The sequence below is a fragment of the Platichthys flesus genome, chromosome 17 (assembly GCF_949316205.1).
Source record: "Platichthys flesus chromosome 17, fPlaFle2.1, whole genome shotgun sequence".
NCBI lineage: Eukaryota > Metazoa > Chordata > Actinopteri > Pleuronectiformes > Pleuronectidae > Platichthys > Platichthys flesus.
In genome coordinates this window covers 14,060,584-14,082,709 of record NC_084961.1, presented here as the reverse complement: position 1 = coordinate 14,082,709, position 22,126 = coordinate 14,060,584, and the positions used below count along the sequence as shown (strand labels likewise).

Genomic DNA, 22,126 nt, shown 5'->3' with positions numbered 1-22,126 from the left:
ACAGAGAAGAAAGAGACTATTTAGATTTTGCTACATTACTGTATAGAGTAGAATACAGAGAGTGGAGAGTCCGTGTCAGTTTGGTGTCCATGTTTGTCTTTCCTCTTCTGGCACAATTCAAAGTTCAGAGTGGAATAAAAGGTCATGGAGAAAGAAGCTATAATGTCTGAATCCTCCTTTCAGTCCATTCCTCGCTTGTGTTGATCTCTCACTCCACACAGGAGCGTCCGTAATCCATCCCAGAGTTAGTGTCAGTTTGCTTTACTTCAACTCCATCTCCTTAGTAGCAGCGATTGAAGGCTCATTATCATAGATTCAACTCATCTCTTTATGTTATCAGACACGAGACTTGCCCTTGAATACAGGACACTGTTTACCCATAGCTATAACTGACAACACCATTTATATTAATGAGAGTGGCGGCAATAATTAATCCTTTAATGACAATAATCATACTAATAATAATCATTTTTGTAATAACAATATATGTAATATTGAGAAGAGCAATGTCCATGTATTTACAGTCTTGTAAACATGAGGGTGGCAGGGTGATCGTTTTTTCTTGTTAATTACACAGTAATTGCTCAGTTGTCTCTGACCCACATGGTGACCTGTGTGTGTACCGTGGAGCCAGGTGACAGCGTTGACACACAGGCACACACATGCAGCACAGCTACACCTCAGCGCTGAAGGCACATCGGAGTTTCAGTTTAACTTCGTCTTGACTGTGAGCTGCTCTGGAGGCGGAGGGAGAGTCAAACCTCATAGAGGAGAAATTGAAACATGTTTTAAAGGGGTACGGTCAAAATAAAACTTTTGTGTTAAGTTTCTTTAGGTTTTCATAAAGTCAGACCTCTTTTTTTCCGCAACTGCCAATTGGTATATGTACATCCTGTTAACGTGTCGGTTTTCATTTTGAGTTTCTACCATTGAGGGGTTGAATTTATATCTATTAGTGATTCACGATAAATGATGCATGTTTGTACATAATCCAGCAACATTTTATCTATATTATATCTATATATTATCTTTCAAAATATTGATATCAATCTCGAGCAAGTCAAATTTTATCAAAACTAATTTGTTAAGATAATTCCAGGAAATCTGCATTTTACCATGCCTAACATTTTGGAGTTGAGTGCATCAAGATAAACAGTTTGCCTGTCAATCTGGTAATTGCAAAAGATTGAGCTATCAGACCTCAAACAGCTGAAAACAATGTAGAAAGGGAATTATGGCTTTTATTTTTCCCCGTATTAAGCTGAGGAATGTAGCAGTCTGCTAATTGGTCCAAACATCTTATTTTCCTTCTGCAGGCGCGTAATTCAATATCACAACTCTCATGTTCATCATAATTTATTAGCTTAATCTGTTTCCATAGCATATTACATCACAATTTTTTTACTGAAGGTAATACTAGAATTTCCCTGTTTTCTAATGTTAGCTGGGCCCCCAAGAACAGTGGATTATGTTAGTCCACAGCGATGGCAATATTGTGAGAACCCCCATGAATTCTATATGTACACAAGACTGCAAGATCATCTCAATTTTAGAAGTTTGGTTGAAGACTAGAACATCTAAATGTGTGTGTAAGATGTGTCTTGGATGGTGGGGGGAGTTTTCACTTAAATTTGTATTATTTTAGCAAATAGGTCTATTCACATTATGCACTTGTTTATATTTTTGATAGGAAAATAATCTTTTTAAATTGTAATGATAATGATATAATGGTCTAGTTCCCTGCGGACGTTAACATTGACTTTTGCTGCTAGTTATTTAAAAGCCTTTCAGTGCTGACACACGCTGACTTCCTTCCTCCAGAGCAGCTCTGCCTCAGAGAAATGTCAAACTTAAACTCAAATCTGCTGCTACAACATCCCTCTTGCTCTACTTTGTTGCAGATGCACAATTACCTGCTACAATTGAGCTATCACCCCCCCTCCTTTGCCGCCCTCCACTCATCCAGTCTCTGAAAATGGCTACTAGAGAAACTGGGTTCAGACAGCGAGCGTCCCCCTCCCGTTTTGTTCATATGGATCAACGTTCCTGCGGGACGGCTCTGGTCCTGTGTTTTCAGGGTCCGCCTGTTGTGTGGTTGCTAGAGAAGCCCCTGAGGACAGGGGCCGAGGTCTGGGGTCGGGGGCCGGGGGCTGTAGACACTGCTGCTAGAAACTGAGGTACTCAGAGTTGACATGTCCTTAGTGCTGTCCATGTGGGGTCTTTGCACTTCAGCACAGAAAGGGAGAGGTTCAAATAGTCTGGTGTGTTGTTGAGTGCTTGGATCATGTTTGTACAACTATACACCCAGGTGCTATTGTTAGCTGACACCCCTGTATTTATACTGTGCAGATATATAGCAGGTAAGATAGATACAGAACAAAACAGAATGGAAATCACAACCACGAAAAAGTGTGTTTGCAATGGACCTGTTTCAAGGCTAGGTGGCTGGCTAACACCTCAACTTGTGATCGAGAGTACAGAGGAGAAAGTCAGCGAAAACCGAATAAGAAGTAGTAGAAGTTGCTACCGAGTATAAATATCCACCAAAGTCTCCTTGATTCCTGGTGTCCCTCTAGGCCCAAATGGAAAGGCCGTGCCATCCCTCTGCGTGCGGGTCCGAGGATTTGGAGGGCGGAGTCGAGAGTCCGTTCACAGTGGAGTAACAGTATAAAAGCAGGTCTTTGTGCTTTGTTCAAGGGCCGAGTCAGACACCACTGAGATGTTGTCAAGTGTGAGGGTGACACAGGTGAAGGGACGAGGGGATAAAAGGCTGCTCCGACACCTGCGCTGCTGCAAAATGAATTCAAAACTACATCTGACTCAGAGCCCTTTTTTTTTATCTTCTTCTTTCATCGCCAGGGCAGCTTGTTTTACACAGAGGTTGTTCAATTGATCTGTCCAGATTCAAGTCAAAAAACGCAGACTGCTGATTCAAGGTTTCCAGTGTTACCGTCCTCCGAGGATAGAATCTTTGTACAAAGTAGTGACTCATTGAAACAACTGCACTGTAAAACTCTTGTTAATTTTTTTTCAATCACACCAAAAAAAGCTTCATCAGCTACAAAATTTTGCTCAACTTTTATCGGTCCAAAACAACAAAAAAAGAGATTCTGCTAAATTTCACAAAACATGCAGTATCAACAAAGTCTGCGAGTCGTATGTGAGTATTGCAAGTGAAGGTGAGGGAGACAAAGAATGGCGTGTCAGTACGATAAAAACATTTTCTATAACAGTATGCTCTGCAGCTTTTCTGCAGATTTTAGTCCTCTATTTACATGTCTTTCTCGCTCGCCGTCATATAATATATATATATATATATATATATGGACTGTAAACTGTTTTCAAAGGAAACCACCACATATAGCTGGTTAGGCACGTGTAGTTGGCTCTAAAGAGGAAATACAGGGAGGGGATACAGCAGTATATGTTGTTCGAACCACACATAGATATACAGTAGATCGAAGGAGGATCATACTTGGCAATAAACACTCTTGCCAGTTATACCCTGTGAACCTGACCCAGCACTCACAAACTTAAGATAATAATCATTATTTAAAAGTCTTTTTCACATATACTGAGTCTGAATATGCCACACGGCTGAAGTTTCACACAATGCTATAATCTATCATAATAATAATACTGTAGTATTTCACATTTGATATATGCTTCTTTTTTGTACATATACTGTACTCAATAGTCTCTACTAATCTAGAAATGTAGATTATATTATAAAATATACATCTCCCATTAAAATATCCCATTTTGCCGACACATTCCATCCAAATTTTAGAAAAAGAATTAAACAGGGTCATGCTTAAACATTTTTCGTGTGTGTGTTTAAAATGGTTGATTTGGACTCGTTAGTAGTCACTGGGCCTCTAGTAAATAAATTAGGGCAGTACAGGAACACATTCAGTGTAACTCCATTCACAACAAGGGGTACTTAATCTCAGCAATACATCTAGTGGCTTCTTTTCTATTGAATTCACAACTAGTGGTTTCCGCTCTGTGATGATTCTTTGGAAAGGGTACGGAGGGAGACGCGCGCAATGTGTCTCCTTTTGTTTTATTCCCATCAGAGAACTCATTCCGTCTCTCATCAGCTGTGTGTGTGTGTGTGTGTGTGTGTATGTATGTGTGTGTTTGTGTGTGTGTGTGAAAGAGGATTGTACTTCAAGTTAGGTGGGTGGGTTCAACCCAGGACCTTGGCAGCTCACTCCTTCTTGCTTAGTGATCTACCTCCCTCTTAATTAAGTAAAAAAACACCACAGGGGACGTCCACTCAAACAATATTCATAAAATAAAACAGGAAGGAGTGTGGGGAAAGGAGAGAGCTGAAAAAAAGTTACAACAAAGAAACTGATCTTCTTCATGGCTGTGTCATCAGGGCACCTGTTCATTTCTGACTGAAGTGGAAAACAAACGCTCTACGCACCACTCCTGTTGGTTTGGGTCCATGTTTGACCACTTGATGGTGCTATAGTCTCACAGTGAAGTAGGGGCCTTGCCAGTAAAGAGTCCTGAAAAGCCACCAAAACAAAATCCCATAAAAATATCCAGTGACCGCCCGACCCTGAAACTTCAGAAAGACTACATGAAGAGAAAACTGCAAATGTTTTTTCCCTCTTTAGACTGTGATGCTCTCTAGTTGTCAAGGCTGTGATTCTATACTGCAAGAGCTCCTTTTGGCAAACATGAGTGTCCACACTACGTACAAATAGCACTTGCACATTCATACAGCCTCACGGCTGAATGCTAAGAGTGGTCACACGGGATGCGGATGTTGGAAATGAAGGAGAGAAACGGAAAGTTGCTTCGTATTCGTTGACCCAGGGCCTGGGTGGACAGATGGCACCTGGGTGAGAGGTGACAGCTGCGGGAGGCTCACGGTGTTTGGAGGATGTTCTTTGAGGATTGAGGACCATCTGACTTCAACAGCATATAATCTGATAGTGAGAGGGTCAACCCTAGTGGTAGCATCGATGATTCAACTGGCTTGGATTTTCTCAAACGCAATATGGAGCTAATTCTGCTGCAGGGATCCATACAGGGAGATTCTGCCAGAGGTTTTGTGCCTGTTAAGCCCTTTATTTTCAGTGATGGAGAAGTGCTAGGTGAACACGCACAGGCATGCTACTACTGCGTGGACCTCTGCTGCCTATAAAAATGTACTGTTTGTTGGCCAAGTAAATGAAACAAATAAAGAAATCTAGAGAGTTAAAAAGGTCTGTAACTCAAATCTGCTAGCAACCATGTCAGGTCGAGGCCTCTGTGTCAACATTTTCAAGACACTAAAATGGCGGTCATTGCTTGTTGAATGAGCAAGATATTGGCATTTGCAGATGTGAGACAATGGAAATGCAGAGGGACAGCGAGCAGATGACCTGCTCCGGATCCAAAATGAGGGGCAGGTCTGTTTGAGGCGAATGAGGGGGCGGTTAGGGAGACACCACAGTCCTTGTGTTCAGAGTCGAGTCTGGGCTTCGGGGATGTAAATCTCGATGCTGTCTGCGCTCTCCGTGGCCGAGTTCTGCCTGAAGGAGGCGGTTCTCTTGGTCTGCAGCAGCCTCCTCCTCGCTTCCGTCCTCTGACGATCCCCGAGGTCCAGGGACTTCTCCCTGATGGGCAAGGTGTGTCCGCCCACACGAGGCACCACCAGGCCCCCCGACCCACCTCCGCTGCCCAGGTCACCGGCGCTATCGGCCCTGAGGCTGCCGCTCACGCCACCCGCTGGCTTCTTTGGTAAAGGAGGAGGAAGCTTCTTGTCCTCCTTGCCCGTCAACGTAGAGACATAGATTTAACATGTGAACAGACAGTGGATATTTTTGTGTCGGGTGGTGGGGAAATGGTTTTGTAACGAGGCACAATAGGAATCCCGTGGCAAAAAGGAGGACATATTGGGGTAGACAAGGAGAATGAGAAACCAAAGGAAAAACACGAGAGGAAGAATTGTGGAACAGGACATTACAAAACAAAGTTTCCCAGCATGCATTAGCATCAGGTCACATACACAGATATGAAATGGGAAAGGAAAAACAAAAAATAATGTAAAAAAAAACAAGAAGAAAAGGAGAAACAATTGTTAGTCTGTTATCAAGAATAATGTAGTTGATCAATGAGTCGTCTTAACCTTTGTAACAGACAAGCAGCAATAAATACAAAATTAAATTACAGTTGGAATAATTTCTAGCAGTTTAAGACTTTTTAAGAATTCACTTGGGCCGCTCCACCCGGCTCAGCTCAACTCAGCTCAGTTCCTCTTGCTGTTCTGTATATTTGCAGCCTGCAAAGGCTCGGAGGGCACGGCCATCTGCGCTACTCTTCTGCACATTGCCATCTTAGCTCTGGGGGATTGTTGAAGGGAAAGCTGGGCTGTTTGGATCCCCGGACGTCTCACCTTCTTTTCAGGTAGGAGCCTCCAACCAGAGTCCTTGAGCCTCTGGAGGTCCTGAAACCTGACCCTGACGTCCTCTATGTTGAGCTGGAGCAGGTCCCAGAAGCCTGCCAGGTCCTGAGAGGTGGGCTGAGGGTAGGCTGATGGGTCCTGGGCAGGCAGGGGGTCAGGATGTGACATGTGATGGGGCGAGAAATGAATAAACAAGGATTTTTTAAAGCGAGAACCAGTTTCCTTTGTTTTTGAAGCCAATGTTATTATTGCCTTTAGAAACATTGAGTCTCGGCAAAACCACGCACCATGTGTAATGTGTGTTGTCATGAGTTTGCAGGCATCGCACACACTCACCACACTTTGTTGGCAGAGGCGGAAGAACTGCTGGACTTTCTGAGACATGACCATCTGGGCGCTGCCAACTGCATTTCGAATCAGCTCAAGAACTAGGGAGGAAACAGCACAAATGTAGTTTCAGAAAATCCAAGAGTTATTCATGGTTCATCTTTATCTCTAATCTTCTTCGATCTCCATCCCAAACTCACCCTCCTCGGGCAGCTCGTTCTCCTCGGCCTCTCTCTCCATGTTCTGGCACCAGCCCTCCATCCTCTCCACTTCTGTCTGAAGGAGGCGCAAGAAGAACTCTCCGTCCCTCATGCAGGGTGAGGCTCGGCCCGAGTCGGGCAGGCTGCGGGGGCCCTCCAGGGACGGTGTTCCCGCCCAGGCTCGCTCAGAGGTGATGGGCAGAGGGGAGTGGGAACGTGGGGGCAAGTGCGGGTGGGGATGGGGCCGTGGGTCTGCCGGGCAGGCCTCGTTGGGGTAGCCACCCTGAATAAAGTCCTGCTGAAATGGAAGAGACAACTGTTGGTATTTGGACTGTCAGTAATGTGTTCTGATTAGAACCAGACAGTGCTACTACAAACCTTCTTTTCACTGTGACCCTCACCCTGTATCACAGTGATTGAAAGAAGGTAATTACAGCAAATGCACCAAACAATCCCACATTCAGTCACAGACCACGGTAGACTTTCCCACTGTCGCTTCTATCACAATTTCAGTGACAGACTGTGAACTCACTTTTTGTGGGGAATATAATTACAGGATGATATGAGGCCTGATCATGTGCATCGCATCTTTCCATTGTGTTAGAGTCTTCAATGGCTGCAATTCAAAGAGTCATGGATTAACCCTGTGTAAACTTGGTTTTATTGAAATGAATTTATCTTAGTGGTTCTGTGTGTAAGATTGAGATGAAATGGTTGTTTTCTTTATATGGTTTATATTTAAATTCTTTGCATTCACATCAGGAGCGGGTCCTTTCTACGGAGGCCATACTTTATTTATTTTACAGTAGCCCAGACTGGACAAACTAACACCTTTTGAAGGCCACCTCTTTCATGTTTGGAAGGGGAGGGTGACGTGACGAGTATTCAGCTGCAACATGCAACGTCACCACTAGAGGCCACAAAATCGTACATGCTAAACCTTTAATTGGGAAAAAATTAGGATTTTACGTTAAAGTGAGTTTTTGACCACTAGTAGCACTGAAGGGATGATTTTAAGCAGGTTCTCCTTTTCTTTATATCTTGTGCACATGTAGGCTACGGCGAGGCACAATCACATGGACTACACCATAAACTGAATGTAAAGATTGTCAGTATGACAGTTCCCCAAAAGTGAAGTGTTACCATGGCTCCATTCCATGAACGCCACTGACACAGACTCTGGCTCCAAATGCGCAAGATGGCGGCATTCATTTGTGGTTGTTGGCAGGACATGGAGACGCGCTGTGCTTCTTGATATCTAGTCTATGATTCAAACCATATTCCTGCCAAAAGCTCCAGTACTTCCCCTGATTAACATTAACCTGTTTACTGTCGTCTGCTGAAAATCATCCGAGCAATTTAATCTAATCTAATAGACCACCCTGTTGTTATATTAGTTTCTGTTCCAGAATATTTCAAATGATCCATTTAAGCAGGAATTCATTAGTGTAAATGAAGTTTGATGGTGTTTTACAACACTGTTACGAAGGTGCTTCATCTTCATTATGTGATATTACTCCAGACAGATGTTCTGAAGGGAGTGTTTTTCTGGGTGACAGACCCACATAATGAACCAACTTATATTGAATGGATCCTTAAATACAGTTTTTGATTAACTAAAGGTTCTGTTTCATGAATATCCATGAGGGGTATACTGTCATATTTAAAGCCAGCGTTGGTAAATACTGCAAAAGCTAGAGAGCAGGCTAAAATGCAACCGATGCATCCCAGCCCCTCCCAGTAGCCCTCTTGCATAAGCTACTTCCCCAAAGCAAATGAACCTGCAGCGACACACCACTTTTTTTTTAATTTTCCATCTGACAAATTTATTTATTGATGACTATCAGGACACAAAAAGGGTTTTAACAAATAAGATAAAAAGGTATTTGAGAAGCAAATGAGGAGGTTTTCTTTCTAAGAAGGAGTCTTAATACCATTTCTCTCGTAATTATTAGAATTAAAATAAATGATGCCGGTTCACCACTAGGCTTAAATGTCTTGTTTCTCAAGCTTGTGGGGCTGTAACTGCTTTCTTTGTCAATGTGACCCTCACCGTGGAAGTTATGTTGGTTCTGCTGTGTATAGATATATCGGAGAAACTTCTTAACAGATGTTTTTGCACACCATTGCAGTCCTACCTCTCTGTAGGCCCACTGTCCCTGCGTGTGGACGGTGCGATGGCACTCCGCGTACTGACTGGCCGACTCGGGCTCCGACGAGTGCCTCTGGAAGGAGCAGCCGAACTGGAGACTCTTATCCTGCGTTGGCACGGCGATGCTGAGCCCCGGGAAGCCCTCGGGGTCCAGGTCGGCCTGCACGCTCGCCGTCACGCTGTTGGAGCGCTTGAAGCGAGCCCGCCTGCAACACAGGCCCGCAGCCATCCAGTCACTCAGAGCATTGCATGTAAGAGAAATATCTCTCTGATGAGAATTTTTGTTTCCCCTTCTAATAATTGCAGATGCCTGTTTGAGCCGGGGTCGGTCACGCTGTCACTGCTGTCACCACTATTCCATCGCTTTTTGATAAGTCCTGCTAAATCCTCTGGCATATGACGCAACGCTGTGTGCAAATGTCATGTCAGTGGACTCGGTGATGAGTGTTTACAAGTTTATATCCCGCCTCCTCTCATCCGTCTCTGCTGCGTGATGAGGTGTGACTCAGATGTCGGTCCTATTTTACTCCCTCCACCAACGCCCCACTGTCATCCTCTGTGATTACAGGAGGTGGGGGACATTGTTAACAGGTGCATGATCACACACCGCCCGAGTTTTTTTTCGGGAGCGTGTGTTTGTGTGCATCTGACCCGTAAGCCGCACCGGATATAATGAGGAGAAGGGCTGCGTCACATGTGAAAGTCATGTCGAGCGTATGATTTGCAGTAGTCATGGCTACCGTCACTAATGGCGAAAAACAAGACATTCTTGGAACAAAGTGTTACCGAGTTCACGCTGTGATGTCTGATGAAATGTTAAATGAAATAATAGGATCTAGCCAAGAAATCAAACCATACGTGGCTGCACTGTTGGGCGCCGGGGAGATGGAGGCCTTTTCAAATTATATGTGGAGATTATTCACATAAATTAGCGCGCGGAGATCACAAGCTCTTGATGAAACCACATATTTTGAAGGGGGCAAAGATGAATTAGCAAACAAACAAAATGCAGATCTTACCTGGTGTCCATAATTAGGGCAAATTCAAATGCCACATTGTTATTATTTCCCTACTTTGAATTTCTTGTAAACTTCCGTTACCTTTTGTCGTCTTCCACCTGGACCCCTATAGAGTGAACCTCTGTCAGAGCTTTACCCTCTCCCTCTGAATCGGACAGGGTCCCCGAGCTGTCCACCTGGAACACAAAAAGACACAAAGCACCAAACTCAGACCGGCGAGCTATTTGCTGAAAAACGTGGACTAAAGATGTCACATACAAGTTCACTTTTTTGGTAAATGTGCCAGCACCACGTAATCTGATCCGAGTTCAGGAGGAAGAAGCCATCTTTTTGATAAAGTTTATAGTCAGAGCTGGTTCCGGTCTCGGACCAGCTCTTAGTTCTGCTGCTTTAGGCCTAGAACGTGAAAGCTTCTTCTTCCTCTTCTCCCTCTTAATCACATAAATGTCTGATCAATACATGTTACTGACTCGACTTCTTCCCCGAGGTCCATGTGCTGTATCGTTGCAGATCAGGTATCGCTGCTGCGGCCATATCATGGAGGCATCTGATCGTGGATTATGATTACAACTAGATTACTTGGATGTATAATATGCCTACTCACATATGCTACTATTCCTGGCCATACCGCTACTACATTACAATCGATATACCCCTCCATTTATGTTAGAGACTCTCATTTCTCATGAATGTTGTAAATATTGTTATTTTGTTTATTTGCTCTGCTCTACACGTGATCTGGCACGTCTGTCTGTCCTTTTTTGGGGGGCGTTTTTCCGCACTCTCGTAGAGGGTTAAAGGCAGTGGATGCTGCATCTTGTTAAGTTCAATGAGGCAAATTGTGATTCGGGAATGTGAGCAATAATGTCTCATTAGGCCTTTTGAAGCCAGGCAAAAGCCTAAATGTAGAAAAAACAACAGGTTACAGCAAGGGAATAACTGCAGCGATGGCTGCTAGCTGTAGCTTCATGTTTAATAGGCACACATGAGAGTTGAATTGATCTTTTCTCATCCAACTCCTGGCCAGGGGCGATACCAGGATTTTTTTTTAAATGAGGTGGCACTGGAGGAGGGGCCCCTGGGAAATCAGAAAACTCTTTCCGAAATAAATACAGTGTTGAAAAATGACTAAGAAACCACTGGGGTGATTTTCACATCTCCTGCCACCTGTTTAGACATTTCCCCAAATATCAAATGATTGCTTTAAATGAGTGATAATATGTTATTATGTTTAGGGGGAGGGGCAGAGCAGTTTCCTTCCAGTATCCAGCTCTAGTTTCATAGTTCATGCACATAAGCGAACAGCAATAAAGTGAATAACTAACATTGGTCAACTATTCCTTCAACAAGTGCCTACATTGTCAGCCCTATGTCAGTGCTGGAATGATCAGTCAATGAACAGAAACATTTGAAAACAATTATAATAAGTGTTATGAAGCAAATATGATCAGTATTCTTTGGTTTAAGCTTCTCGAATGTTATTCAATCAATGCAACTTGAATTTCTTAGGACTGTGGATGTTGGACAGACTAAACAATCATCTCTGGGTCCTTACTCACCTGTACAGCTATTGATGGACTCCACTTTCTTCTTCCTTCATCCTGCCCTGCAATTTTACACAGCACTAGGCTGTTCTGAGGCAGAGAGACTGATTTCCCCAGGCTACCCCCAGCCTTGCCATCCCTCTCTCTGGCCGGCCTCGGTGGCCCCTCCAGTAGGCTGTCAGCTGAGCTGCTGTGTTTGGCCCTCACCCCGACCCCCGGACCCCCTCCGTAGGGTACCAGCTCCCGTGAACCCCTGACCCCGTCGAGGCTCTCTGCCGAGTTACTGTGCTGTCGGGAACGTCCAGGGCCCGTGGCGGTGTAGTAGCCCCCCCTGGAGGTGCGACCCGAGGGTCCGTCAGAGCTGCCCATGTCCACGGAGTTGCTGTGCTGCTTCTGGCGCCCGGATACAGAGGTCAACTGTCCACTATTCTGGAAGTAGGCGTCCTGGGTGGACTCGGTGCTGCTCTGGGCCCGCACCGAGAGAGAAGACTTGGACATGCGAGGTGGGAGTGGGGGAGGAGCACCTTTACGATAGGGAAAGACTGAAGTGTCAGAAGAGTGGGAGAAAGGGAGACAGAGGCAGAGTGGGCAATTAAAAGCAAAACAGGAACTTTCTGAACTGGGAGGAGGGGGAGTTGGAAACTTACAAAATTGACAGACTGGCAAGAGAAGATGAAAGGATAGACGGATTCACAAAAGAGGGACATTTATTTAGGGAAAAGGAGGTGAACCAAAACAGAGAGAGAGAGAGAGAAAAACAACAAAATCATTAAAAAATAATGCCAGTGTGACAAAAATATTTTAAAAAGCAGCTCACGATTTCTTTTCACCAAAGAAAGTGTGAATTTCAGTGGGAGGCAGAGAGCAAAGGGGTGGAAGAGACAGACATGACAGAGGCGACAAAAGGAACCTCTTCCCCTGAGCGAACTTAACTCTGCTTCATAGGAATATAAAGCAATTTCCTGAGAGAAATATTAAAATGAGAAGTGCAGATTCTGTCTCTTCATCCTCACCGCTCCAATCAAACGTATACACACACACAAAAAAATGCACACAGACACACAAATATACATCTGATGCTGTGACCTGCAGTGTGTGTGGGTACTTGTACGTGGGTGCATGCAGTGGCAGATAAAGGACTTTTCTAAATCAGGGCCAAGATGGGGCCAAAATTTACGGGCCATTTATATTTCCATTTCCATTAATTAAGGTGCACATTTAATTCATTCCGTGTTTACTGTTAGCTCAAAATAGCTCTAAGCAAAGCCACACATCATTGAATATATAACTTGTTCTTGAATATGCTAAAGCTAAGACATTTTTATTTGTTTATTGGTAGTATTGTTAGTAAGTGGCTAGTTTATAAAAAAAGGGCAGGGGCCCTTCAGAGGCCAATCAGATTTCAGCTGGGGCCAGTGCCCCCCTGGCCCTGCGCCTGGATGCACCCCTGGGTGTATGTGTACTTAAGCTTGTGTATACATCATGTGTTTTTTGACACTTCACAGTGGCTTAAATAAATCGCAGAGGGGATTTGCTGGTCTAAGCTGAAAAAAAAATAATATCCTGTGAGGCACTGAGTGGCCCTGCAGTCAACTGTAAAAAACACACATAAAAGCAAATACACACGCTGACACACTCCCAGATAAAAAAAGCAGATGAAGTGGATATCGGCGATGTCTCACTTCAAGAGTGACGGTGAAGGAGGAGAAGGCGAGGGGGAATGTGAAGGTGCCAGGTAGGGAGACAGACGGAAAGACAGAGAGAAAGAAGCAGCTGGAGACACTGAGCTATCATCATAATCATGAGCGTTCCGGTTTCCCCATTACCGAGCTGCAGAAACTTGCCATCACACAGGGGAGGGTGATGGCAGAGATAGGAGTGAAGACAGAGGTGACAGAGAACAAAGGGCGGCACAATCACATCCACATAAGCCCGTGGGCTTACAGCATGCACACATATACATACAGTACAGTCAACACTGCAGAGGAGAGAGAGTGTGAGGGGAACGATTGCAGAGATTGAAGGAAAAGAGAAGGAAAACATTAAAATGGATGCACATACTTCATGCAGCTGTGCAGAGCCTGGCTTGTGTGTGTGTGTGTGTGTGTGTGTCTGTGTGTAATTTCGTAAACTTCTGTCGAGGTAGGCAGGCGCAAGCTGTCATAAAATTCCTTCTCCAACTGTGTCTCCCACCAGGCTCCCACCACACAGACGGCAACCACACATTTCTCTAACACTAACAAGCTGACTGAACCGCGCCACACGCTCACACTCACCGGCCCCGCCCTTGATGCTTCCCTGGGGGCCTGACATGGAGAAGACGGAGAGGCAGTCGTCGTCCTGGGAGCAGCCGGCCTGGATGGCGCGGACGTAGCTGTGGCTGCGGGAGCGAAACACGCCCGGCAGATCCAGGGCCTCCACGGCTTGGGACTCCACCTCCCCGAACATGGTCTCACACACGGCCTCAAACTGACGGTTCAAAGTGTCCCCCAGCTGGAGCAGAGGAATGAGTAAAGTCTGTATAGTTAATGAACTCACTGTGCGGGATGAGAAACGAATGAAGCGCGTGACTGGTTACCTGTGAGCTGGTCAGAGAGCGGGTGTAACTACGAGAGCGGGTGTGGGTTTTGGGCGTGGTCCGGCTGGTAGGGTAGGAATCCGTGCACTGCTTACACGAGTACCTGGAGCAAACACATGACACCCCAAAAATCCACTTTAACTATGACAGTGTGTGGTGAAACCCGCTCTTATTTCCCGCCTAGTTGAAATTGTATTCTGGCGGCAAAATATCCAAACGTTTGCTTTGCTATTTTGGTCAAATAAATTCCTGCGTTCCTGTGTCAAAGGAGAAAAACTGAAAAGTACTATACCAAACAGTATCCTGAGTATCTTGTAAGAAATCAATCTGAGAACAGAATATCGCTATTTCCATGTTGGATACACAGTTATGGAAGAAAAAAAAGGAAAAACAACAAACCTCACATACTTCCCCAAAGAATTTATCGACTATTTCTGAAGGTGTCTGTTACCTGATGTACATCGCAAGAACATTCATTTCTGTGTCTCTTTTTAATGAATGGACTTTGCTGATGTGATACAAAGTTTGGATTTGTTGATATTTGTAGCAACTATTTCAACATTGCCACATTCATTTGGGATGTTTCAATGCCTCTAATTCGGATTCCCATGTCAGACTGAATATTTTTAAGAATAAAAATGTCATTGCTCTCGGAAAGGGTCTACTTGTATCTTTATGCTGTGATATTTTAACATTCCATCGGTGGTATAAAGTGCTCTGAAAATGATCACAATAACATCTGACCTCTGATCCATGCTGATGGATCGTCGGAAGGCGTCTCTCTGAGCGATCAGGGTGGACTTGGGCGAGGCCTTGGGGCTGGTGTCGGAGTCCACGCTGTCGTCATCACCCATGGCCTTGATGTAGCTGCCGCTCCGCATGCGGCGGCAAGGGATCTCTCCGCCGGTTTCGCCCGGGCCGCCACCGTAGCTGCCTCCCCAGTCATCTGAGGGGACCTGAGACACGTTCACATGAGGAGTCAGACGATGAAGTGTAACGATAAAGAGGCAGGATTGATCTACCATGTGGAGCACTCACACGGCCCTGTTGGTTTAGTAAGATTCTCTGTGAATGGGTTGAACCCAGAGTTTAAGGCAAGTGCATTCTTCAACTGCACCGACTGCTCAGGGAAACGTTATTGAAAACAATGCAAATTAATGTTGATTGTTGTTGCACTGTCGGCATATTCTTCCCTTATCTGTTATTTAAAGACTTCTCAAAACAGAAATATACAGAGAGAGAGACAGATGAACAAGGTGACGAGACAAGAAGCAGGGAAGCAGACTTAAACGCACGGAGAGCAGGAAGATGGATGAGCGGACGAGAAGGAGTCTGATGAGAAAACAAAATGAAAACAACACACACACACACACACACAGATACACACACACACACAGGTAAAACAACACATAGATAACTAATAAAGAGCAATGAAATTAAACCATAATATTGGCTCCTATAGTTTCCACTGTAGTCCTTGAGTAAAATTCGGACTTCTCATAACTATGTCATAATGTTAGTATATTCTTTAAAATATCATCTCCATTTGGTTTTGTTGCTAGGAGATTTTCTAAAGATCTTAAGAGGGCACATAGGGAATGAATTTGAAAAAATATTTTCATGCACATTGATTTGACGTGACTTGAGCAATTTTGAGAAATGAACCCCGTAGACTGCCGTAGGATCCACTTTCTCTGGAGTTCACCAAAAACACTCTGGACAACTCCGTCTGTGTCTCTTAGGTATATGGCACCTCGTTTTCATCCTGAGCTTTTGTATTTCTTTTGTAATCTGTCAAGTATTAGAATGATGCATCAGCGACCCACTTTGACACTTTTCCTGTGTAACTGACTGATAGTTGCAGCCTAAATGACCAGATTCAGGCCAAGCAAGTTCAAGAATGATGCCAAGCTGTATATCAGTTAAAAATACACAGAAGGCATTAAAAAAACAGTGATTATCTTCATATTTAGCTAGGAAACTTAAACCATCAGTAATCGGCAGCTCCTCTGGTTCAAGAAATGAGGGATAACGAGGAATTTCAACCGTTCTAGAGAAAGGTTGACGGTTGATATACCAGTCTAGAGATTAATAAATCTGTATTTTTGTCAACAGGAAAACCACTTCATGGCAGGGGGGCACTGTGCCCGGCAGAATGCACCATGTGTGGCTGCAGTCCAAATGACATAGTGCTTTGTTAAGTAGATGTTAAGTATCCACACAGCATTGCTCACAAGTCATGACGGTGTGTCTTTGTTAAATTCACGTTTTGGTTTCAAATATGCAGCATTAGATGGTAATGACAATGTGTATAAATCCACAGATTATAAGAGATTAACAGAAATTAGTGACATCAACATTCGGATACGGCGGAGGAGCTCGATATTTAAGTGCGTGTGTATGTGTCTGATTTATTTTCCAGTGTGATTAAAGCTTCAGTTTTTACAATTTCTCTGAGGTGTGTAGTCTCACACACATGTGTTCATATAAAAAAACACCTACACACACTGACTAACACACACACGTTCAGTCAAGGCCCCAGGGCTTGGCATCTAGCTGAGTGTGTGTTTTTAAGGTCATCACTTAAAAAGATGATTCAGCCTAATCTCCCGATCCCCCTGGCCTTCCACTATCTCTCTCATTTTCTCATCCTGCACTTTCACTCCTCCTCTCACTTTGCCCCGTGGCGATCATCACCTCCTTTATCTCATTTCTATCCCTGAGCTTGCTCCGCTATCTCTGCATCCCTCTACCTTGCTCTTTCCCCCCTCAGTCTACGTCTCTCCCTCTGTTTATGTCTTCATTTCACTTTTGCTCCATATTCTTGTTTTTCTCATTTCTTATCTATCAGACACAGGCCGAGGGGGGAAGAGAGAGGCTAAGGGATTGGAGGGCACCGGGTTCTGATGCCACACATCGTGATTGCCTTTGACACCATGGGGGGAAAAACCTTACACATGTCCAACTGTAATTCAGACTCCGGCTTTTCATGTTCCTTTATTTTTCACTTTGAGCTGCTTCACTTGAGCAGTGACCTGGTGTGGACTTGTACAATCATGTCAGTGTTTCAAAACCCACCAACTCAACGGGTACTTGGAAATGTACTTGCTTTGTTATGAAAGAAAGTTTATTTTATTTTTGCAATTTATACAAATGTATTTACAGTTATATAAATTGTGATCTTTTCATGGTTTGTGGTGTAAGATTTGTGTTAGCTCAGCGCTTCTGTCAGGTGTGAAGTGTTTTGTAATTTTTTACTAAAGTAAAACAAAAAGTAAAAAATGTTAAACCTGCAATAAATCAATTTTGACCACACAAAATCATAGGAAATAAATGTTAGCTATATTAAGCCTGAAAATAAGGAGTTTTCCTGCCTCCCTCTGCACTGTAGATTATTATTCGTAATGTTTTCTGTGTAGTTCTTTATCTGTGTTAAATACATCTTGGGAGAGCTGTAGGAGTTGGTGATAATTCCCTGAGTGACGGCTTAAACATCTACGAAGTCATCTGATCCAATATTAATGTTAAAATGTTCATAATACCTGCTTTACATTCTGCTTCTCAATGTGCGATTTTGAGTCTTTACACTCCATCTGCACCAGACTGTCTGCAAAGATATTTCCAGACATTGCTTCACTCTGGCACCTGTGCTGCTGTTTGTCATGATGTATCTTCCCAGTGGAGTGGACATGAACAGCTCTATATCTCCTGTTTCAGGGAACCGCCGGCTCTGAAGTCATGGATCAATCTGGCTGACTTAAGCACATCCCGGGTGCCGAACAAAATTCTCTCCACACGCCTTTGCGCCACTCCTTCGCAAAACTGCAAAGGATGCCTGGAGATATGAGAAACGCTGCAGTGGGGGGGAATTTCTTTGAGATGGTGTAGCCTGAGGTGCAGGAGCGAATTGTGTGGGGTTGTGTCCTTTGAAAACACTGACACACACAGCCCTGCTCTCACTGTCTCTTCTATCAGCAGACCTCAGCTGCGTCTACAGGATGAGAGTTGGAAAAACACCAGGGACTTCTTTGGCTACCTGCTGTTTCCGTAAAAACACAGCCTGCATGGCGGCTCTACCTCCGCACAGCTGGACGTTTGATGGTGTGTGTGTACAATTATATGTGTGTTCGCTCCATCTCTCAGCTGCCTCTGTAGATACCCTATAAGAACCATTAGCTTTTAATTTTAGGGTAATTCATATAATGAGGGAAAGGGCGAAAGGAAAATATCACGAGTTAGAGTCAGAGACAGAGTGCAGCACCTAGAAGTAAGAGCTGTTAGGAGTGATATCAAATCATCTCTGCGTGGGTGAGGATCATTGTTTTCTGACTCACAGCGAAAATACCAAGACAGTCACTGACAGTGTCGCTCAGGTGGATATTTAAACCTTTCAACCTTTGGCTGTGTTTGCTCATTCTTAACCTGACACTTCATGTTTTTTGACAAGTTTTATGAATACCTTTGTATGAGCCGATAGAAAATTAAATTCCAGTAAGAATTCATTGTTTGGTTAATCATGCTTAGGTTGAAGCAAAAAATTATTTGTGTCAGGTGGATTTGCTATTTGTCCCATAAGGAAAACAAGTCGCCAATGGGTTATACCTGGACCAAACACACAGACACACACACACTGGTTGGCGTACACACACCTGCAGGTAGTGGAAGGTCCTCTCCTTCAGTTTGCTCTCCAGGGGTACAAGGGCTTTATTATAAGCTCCTCCCCTGGTGGACGGGTACACCTCCCTGGCCTGACTCACTGTCATGGCTGACCAGGTGCTCCTCTTCATTGAGTGGCCATGGTGTCCTTGGGGTCCCCCTCCCTCAGTCCCAGCCAAAGCCATTGTGGTACACGCCACGCACTCCCCGGGCGCCCGCCCACCCCCGTGATCCTTGGGCTTCTTCATGGTGAGCTCCTGGATGGCAGAGTCAAGGCTTTCGTGTCCACTTGGATACCCCCGTCTGCCTCCGCTCACCATGTAGCTGCTGTCGCTGTCCAGGTTGTCGTCAGAGCTCCACCAGCCCGCTGTCCTGCTGCGGTGGCGTCGGCCCGATTCGTGCCTCGAGTCTCCACTCTTGCTGCGCTCTCGAGACTTGCTCCTCCTGGTAGAGCGAGACTGGTGGCCTGAGTAGTGGCCTCCACCCTCCTCCCCTCCACTCCTGTGACCTCCTCCTCTCTCACCACGGTAGTCCCCACCTCCTCTTGTGCCATTGTATTCCCGCTTGGATGGTGCTTCCAGGGAATGGGACTTGGCAAAGAGGCGCTGCACGGAGTTGACTAGGTGACGGATGCGGGAGGGGCTTTCACTGCGTTGTTCAGCGCCCCCACTAGCAGTGCGCTGGTACTGCAGCGTGTGGAAACCATCGGGATGAAAGGGCACCTGCTTCTCAAACTGGTCAACCATATTCGGGGGAATACGGTGCATCTTCCCTCCGTGGCCTGAGGTCAGGCACTCCTCACAAGAGTCAAACGACTGGAGAGGTGGGTGCTGGGAGCGAGGAAACGTACCCCCTCCAGAGTGGCTGTGGGAGTGGGAGTGGGAATGATGCCTTTCCAGTGCCAGAGCCTCGGCGTGACCCCCCGGAGGGTAATATTGGCCGTCGCTGTGACCCTGGTAGTATTCTCTGCCTGGGCCATCACAGTCCTCAGGCGGGCAGTGGCAAGGGCCTCCCCCGCCACCACCGGAGGAATGCTGGGACATGCTACGGCTGACATGGTACCCTTTCATAGGCGCCGGGGCGTGGTGGGCCGTCCGGGCCGAAAGGGGGCGCTGTGGGCGTGACAGGGCTGCACCGGTCTCACCTGGAGGCACAGAAGAAGTGAACTTTTAGATTCTGATCTTATGCACATAATAAAACATTCGGCTTATCAGATAATGGAATCTAAAGTTTTCAGTACTGTTCTGCCTTTATAGTTTTTAAGAGAATCCGCTCGATTTGTGCGAAAGGCAATAACAGAGATGCAATACCTTAAAGATATGATTCTGATAGAGTACAGGTATAAATAACTTATTTGATGTTTCTATACTCTACTAGTTGTGTGAGGGGCAGCGCAGTGTAGTTCACCCGATGACTTACAAATGAATCACAACAAAAAATCAGACTGTAGATTGATGTCCGCAAATTGAAAGGATTTTTATTTTTTTCCTGTTTCTGATTAACATTTTTATTGATGCTGCACTTCATTTTTTACTCAACCGAAGACAAATAGTGCAATAGTGAACATTCATCCCGCAGGCGGCAATAAGCGGCCACAGACAGCTTTCTTCTTCTCATTCATCTCTGAGGCTGCTGGGCTGATAAATCAAGGATATTAGCCTTCCCCCCCTACCCCCTCTCTTGCATAGTCTCTCCGGCGTGCTCTCCCATTTAGCGCCTCTCCTTCATCTCTCTCTCTCTCTCCCATTTATTGTTGTTGCATCCATCAGCCAGGCTCTTCTCCCTGCTGTCTGTCCGGGCATATTCACAAATGTCTGTGCAGCCAATCAAAGAGGGATTTCACTTTTTGAGTCACAGAACTACGATTCACAATATTCAGGTGGCCAGGCAGAAACCAACGCTGCTGACGGCTTGACTGGATAAAAAAAAACTAACGCAGGAAATGAAACCATTGTGCGTTGGCGAGCTGCAGAAATGATGTAGCACAATGCAAATCATAGTCTAGTTGCTGTAAGTCAAAGTAAACAGAATGGAAAGAGGATAAAGCCTTTTGTGTTCGCCTTATCATCACATGGATAACAACTCCGATTAAATTCCAAACGTGATAATCATGTGTTTTATTGGACTGGCATTAATTGCTGTGGCTGTAATCACATCCTCTATTAACCATAATATCCACTGACTATATAATGAGTCACATGCTTCAAACTGTTTATAATGTGCACAAGCCTCTCCCGTCGCTTTTAGATGTGATTAAACTGTGATGAAATTACATGATGAAAGCCTCGACTAGATGGGACTCTCGGAGCGCCTGCCAGTGTGTTTGTGCTCGTCTTTGCCGTCTTTCACACAGAGATGCAAGATAAGGCACAGATGCTGGGGTAATCATTAAATTGAGCGTGGCCTGTTTGCCTTGATTGGGTGAATGAGAGCCGCCACCCAAGATGCTCCCCCACATGCTTCTGTGTCATTGGTGTAGCCGTGACGACGGCCCACACCACGTCAGTATCCCACTGTGGACAGATTTCAGACAGCTGTGGCACCTGGATGGACCGAGCCACATCACATTGACTCCGTGTGTGTGTCACTCATCTGTTTTGTTTTTTTACCATCCTTGTCCATTTGTTGTTTTGTTGTTCGTTGGTTTCCTTATCTATATATGGCATTATCAGCAGGGCTACACAACATCTACATAAAATATTACCACACGATTGTGCAAGGATGCACTATGGATCATGAAAGAACCCATTCAATTATGCTGAAGTGGAGGAAATCACAAGAATCACATATGGACTTGATGAAAAGAATCTGGCTGTATGTTGGGCCTACGATCTGTTGTTGTATTGGTTTGTGAAATGTTTGCTCTTTGGCAAAGCAACTTCTAACTATGCATACACATCTGAAAAATGACAACCATTATACATTTTAAATACGCACAATACTCTGCACTTTAACTCCTTTTTTTGCACTTCTGGTTAGACGCTAAACTGCATTTCGTTGTATAAGTACATGAACTGTGCAATGACAATAAAGTTGAATCTAATCTTATCTAATCAAGGAGGTTATGTTCCCCCCCTTGTCCCTTTTTGTTTGTTGGTTGGTTTGTATGTGTGTTAGGTGTAAGCAAGATTAGAATCCCAAAATAAGTAAAATGGATTGTGTCCCCTTGAGCACAAGTTTATTTGTCTTAGAAGCAATAACACGATATAAAATATTTCGTTCAGACAATTTTTTTTGTTGGAGT

The 22,126-nt window shown here is 44.7% G+C and overlaps 1 protein-coding gene across 1 annotated transcript; it reads right to left on the bottom strand.

Annotated features, from left to right (window-relative positions):
- Nucleotides 1–5,328: 5,328 nt before the first annotated feature.
- dlgap3 (discs, large (Drosophila) homolog-associated protein 3) lies at nucleotides 5,329–19,967 on the bottom strand. Its single transcript, XM_062410001.1, has 11 exons — nucleotides 18,876–19,967; nucleotides 14,971–15,182; nucleotides 14,227–14,329; nucleotides 13,925–14,141; nucleotides 11,664–12,190; nucleotides 10,186–10,280; nucleotides 9,072–9,291; nucleotides 6,934–7,228; nucleotides 6,743–6,834; nucleotides 6,398–6,544; nucleotides 5,329–5,770 (listed from the first exon to the last, which is right to left on the bottom strand). Exons 1-11 carry the CDS (start codon nucleotides 19,950–19,952, stop codon nucleotides 5,465–5,467), a joined length of 3,291 nt encoding a protein of 1,096 aa, XP_062265985.1. The 5' UTR covers nucleotides 19,953–19,967; the 3' UTR covers nucleotides 5,329–5,464.
- Between the last annotated feature and the right edge of the window lie 2,159 nt (nucleotides 19,968–22,126).

Bases quoted from the DNA above. Each gene is read 5' to 3' on its own strand.
- dlgap3 (XM_062410001.1), bottom strand. From the start codon at position 19,952: ATGAAAGGGTACCATGTCAGCCGTAGCATGTCCCAGCATTCCTCCGGT. The intron at 14,142-14,226 runs GTAACCAGTCAC...CCTCTGCTCCAG, and splicing joins GCTCTCTGACCAGCTCACAG to CTGGGGGACACTTTGAACCG. The intron at 10,281-11,663 runs GTGAGTAAGGAC...TTTGTGTTCCAG, and splicing joins GTCCATCAATAGCTGTACAG to GTGGACAGCTCGGGGACCCT.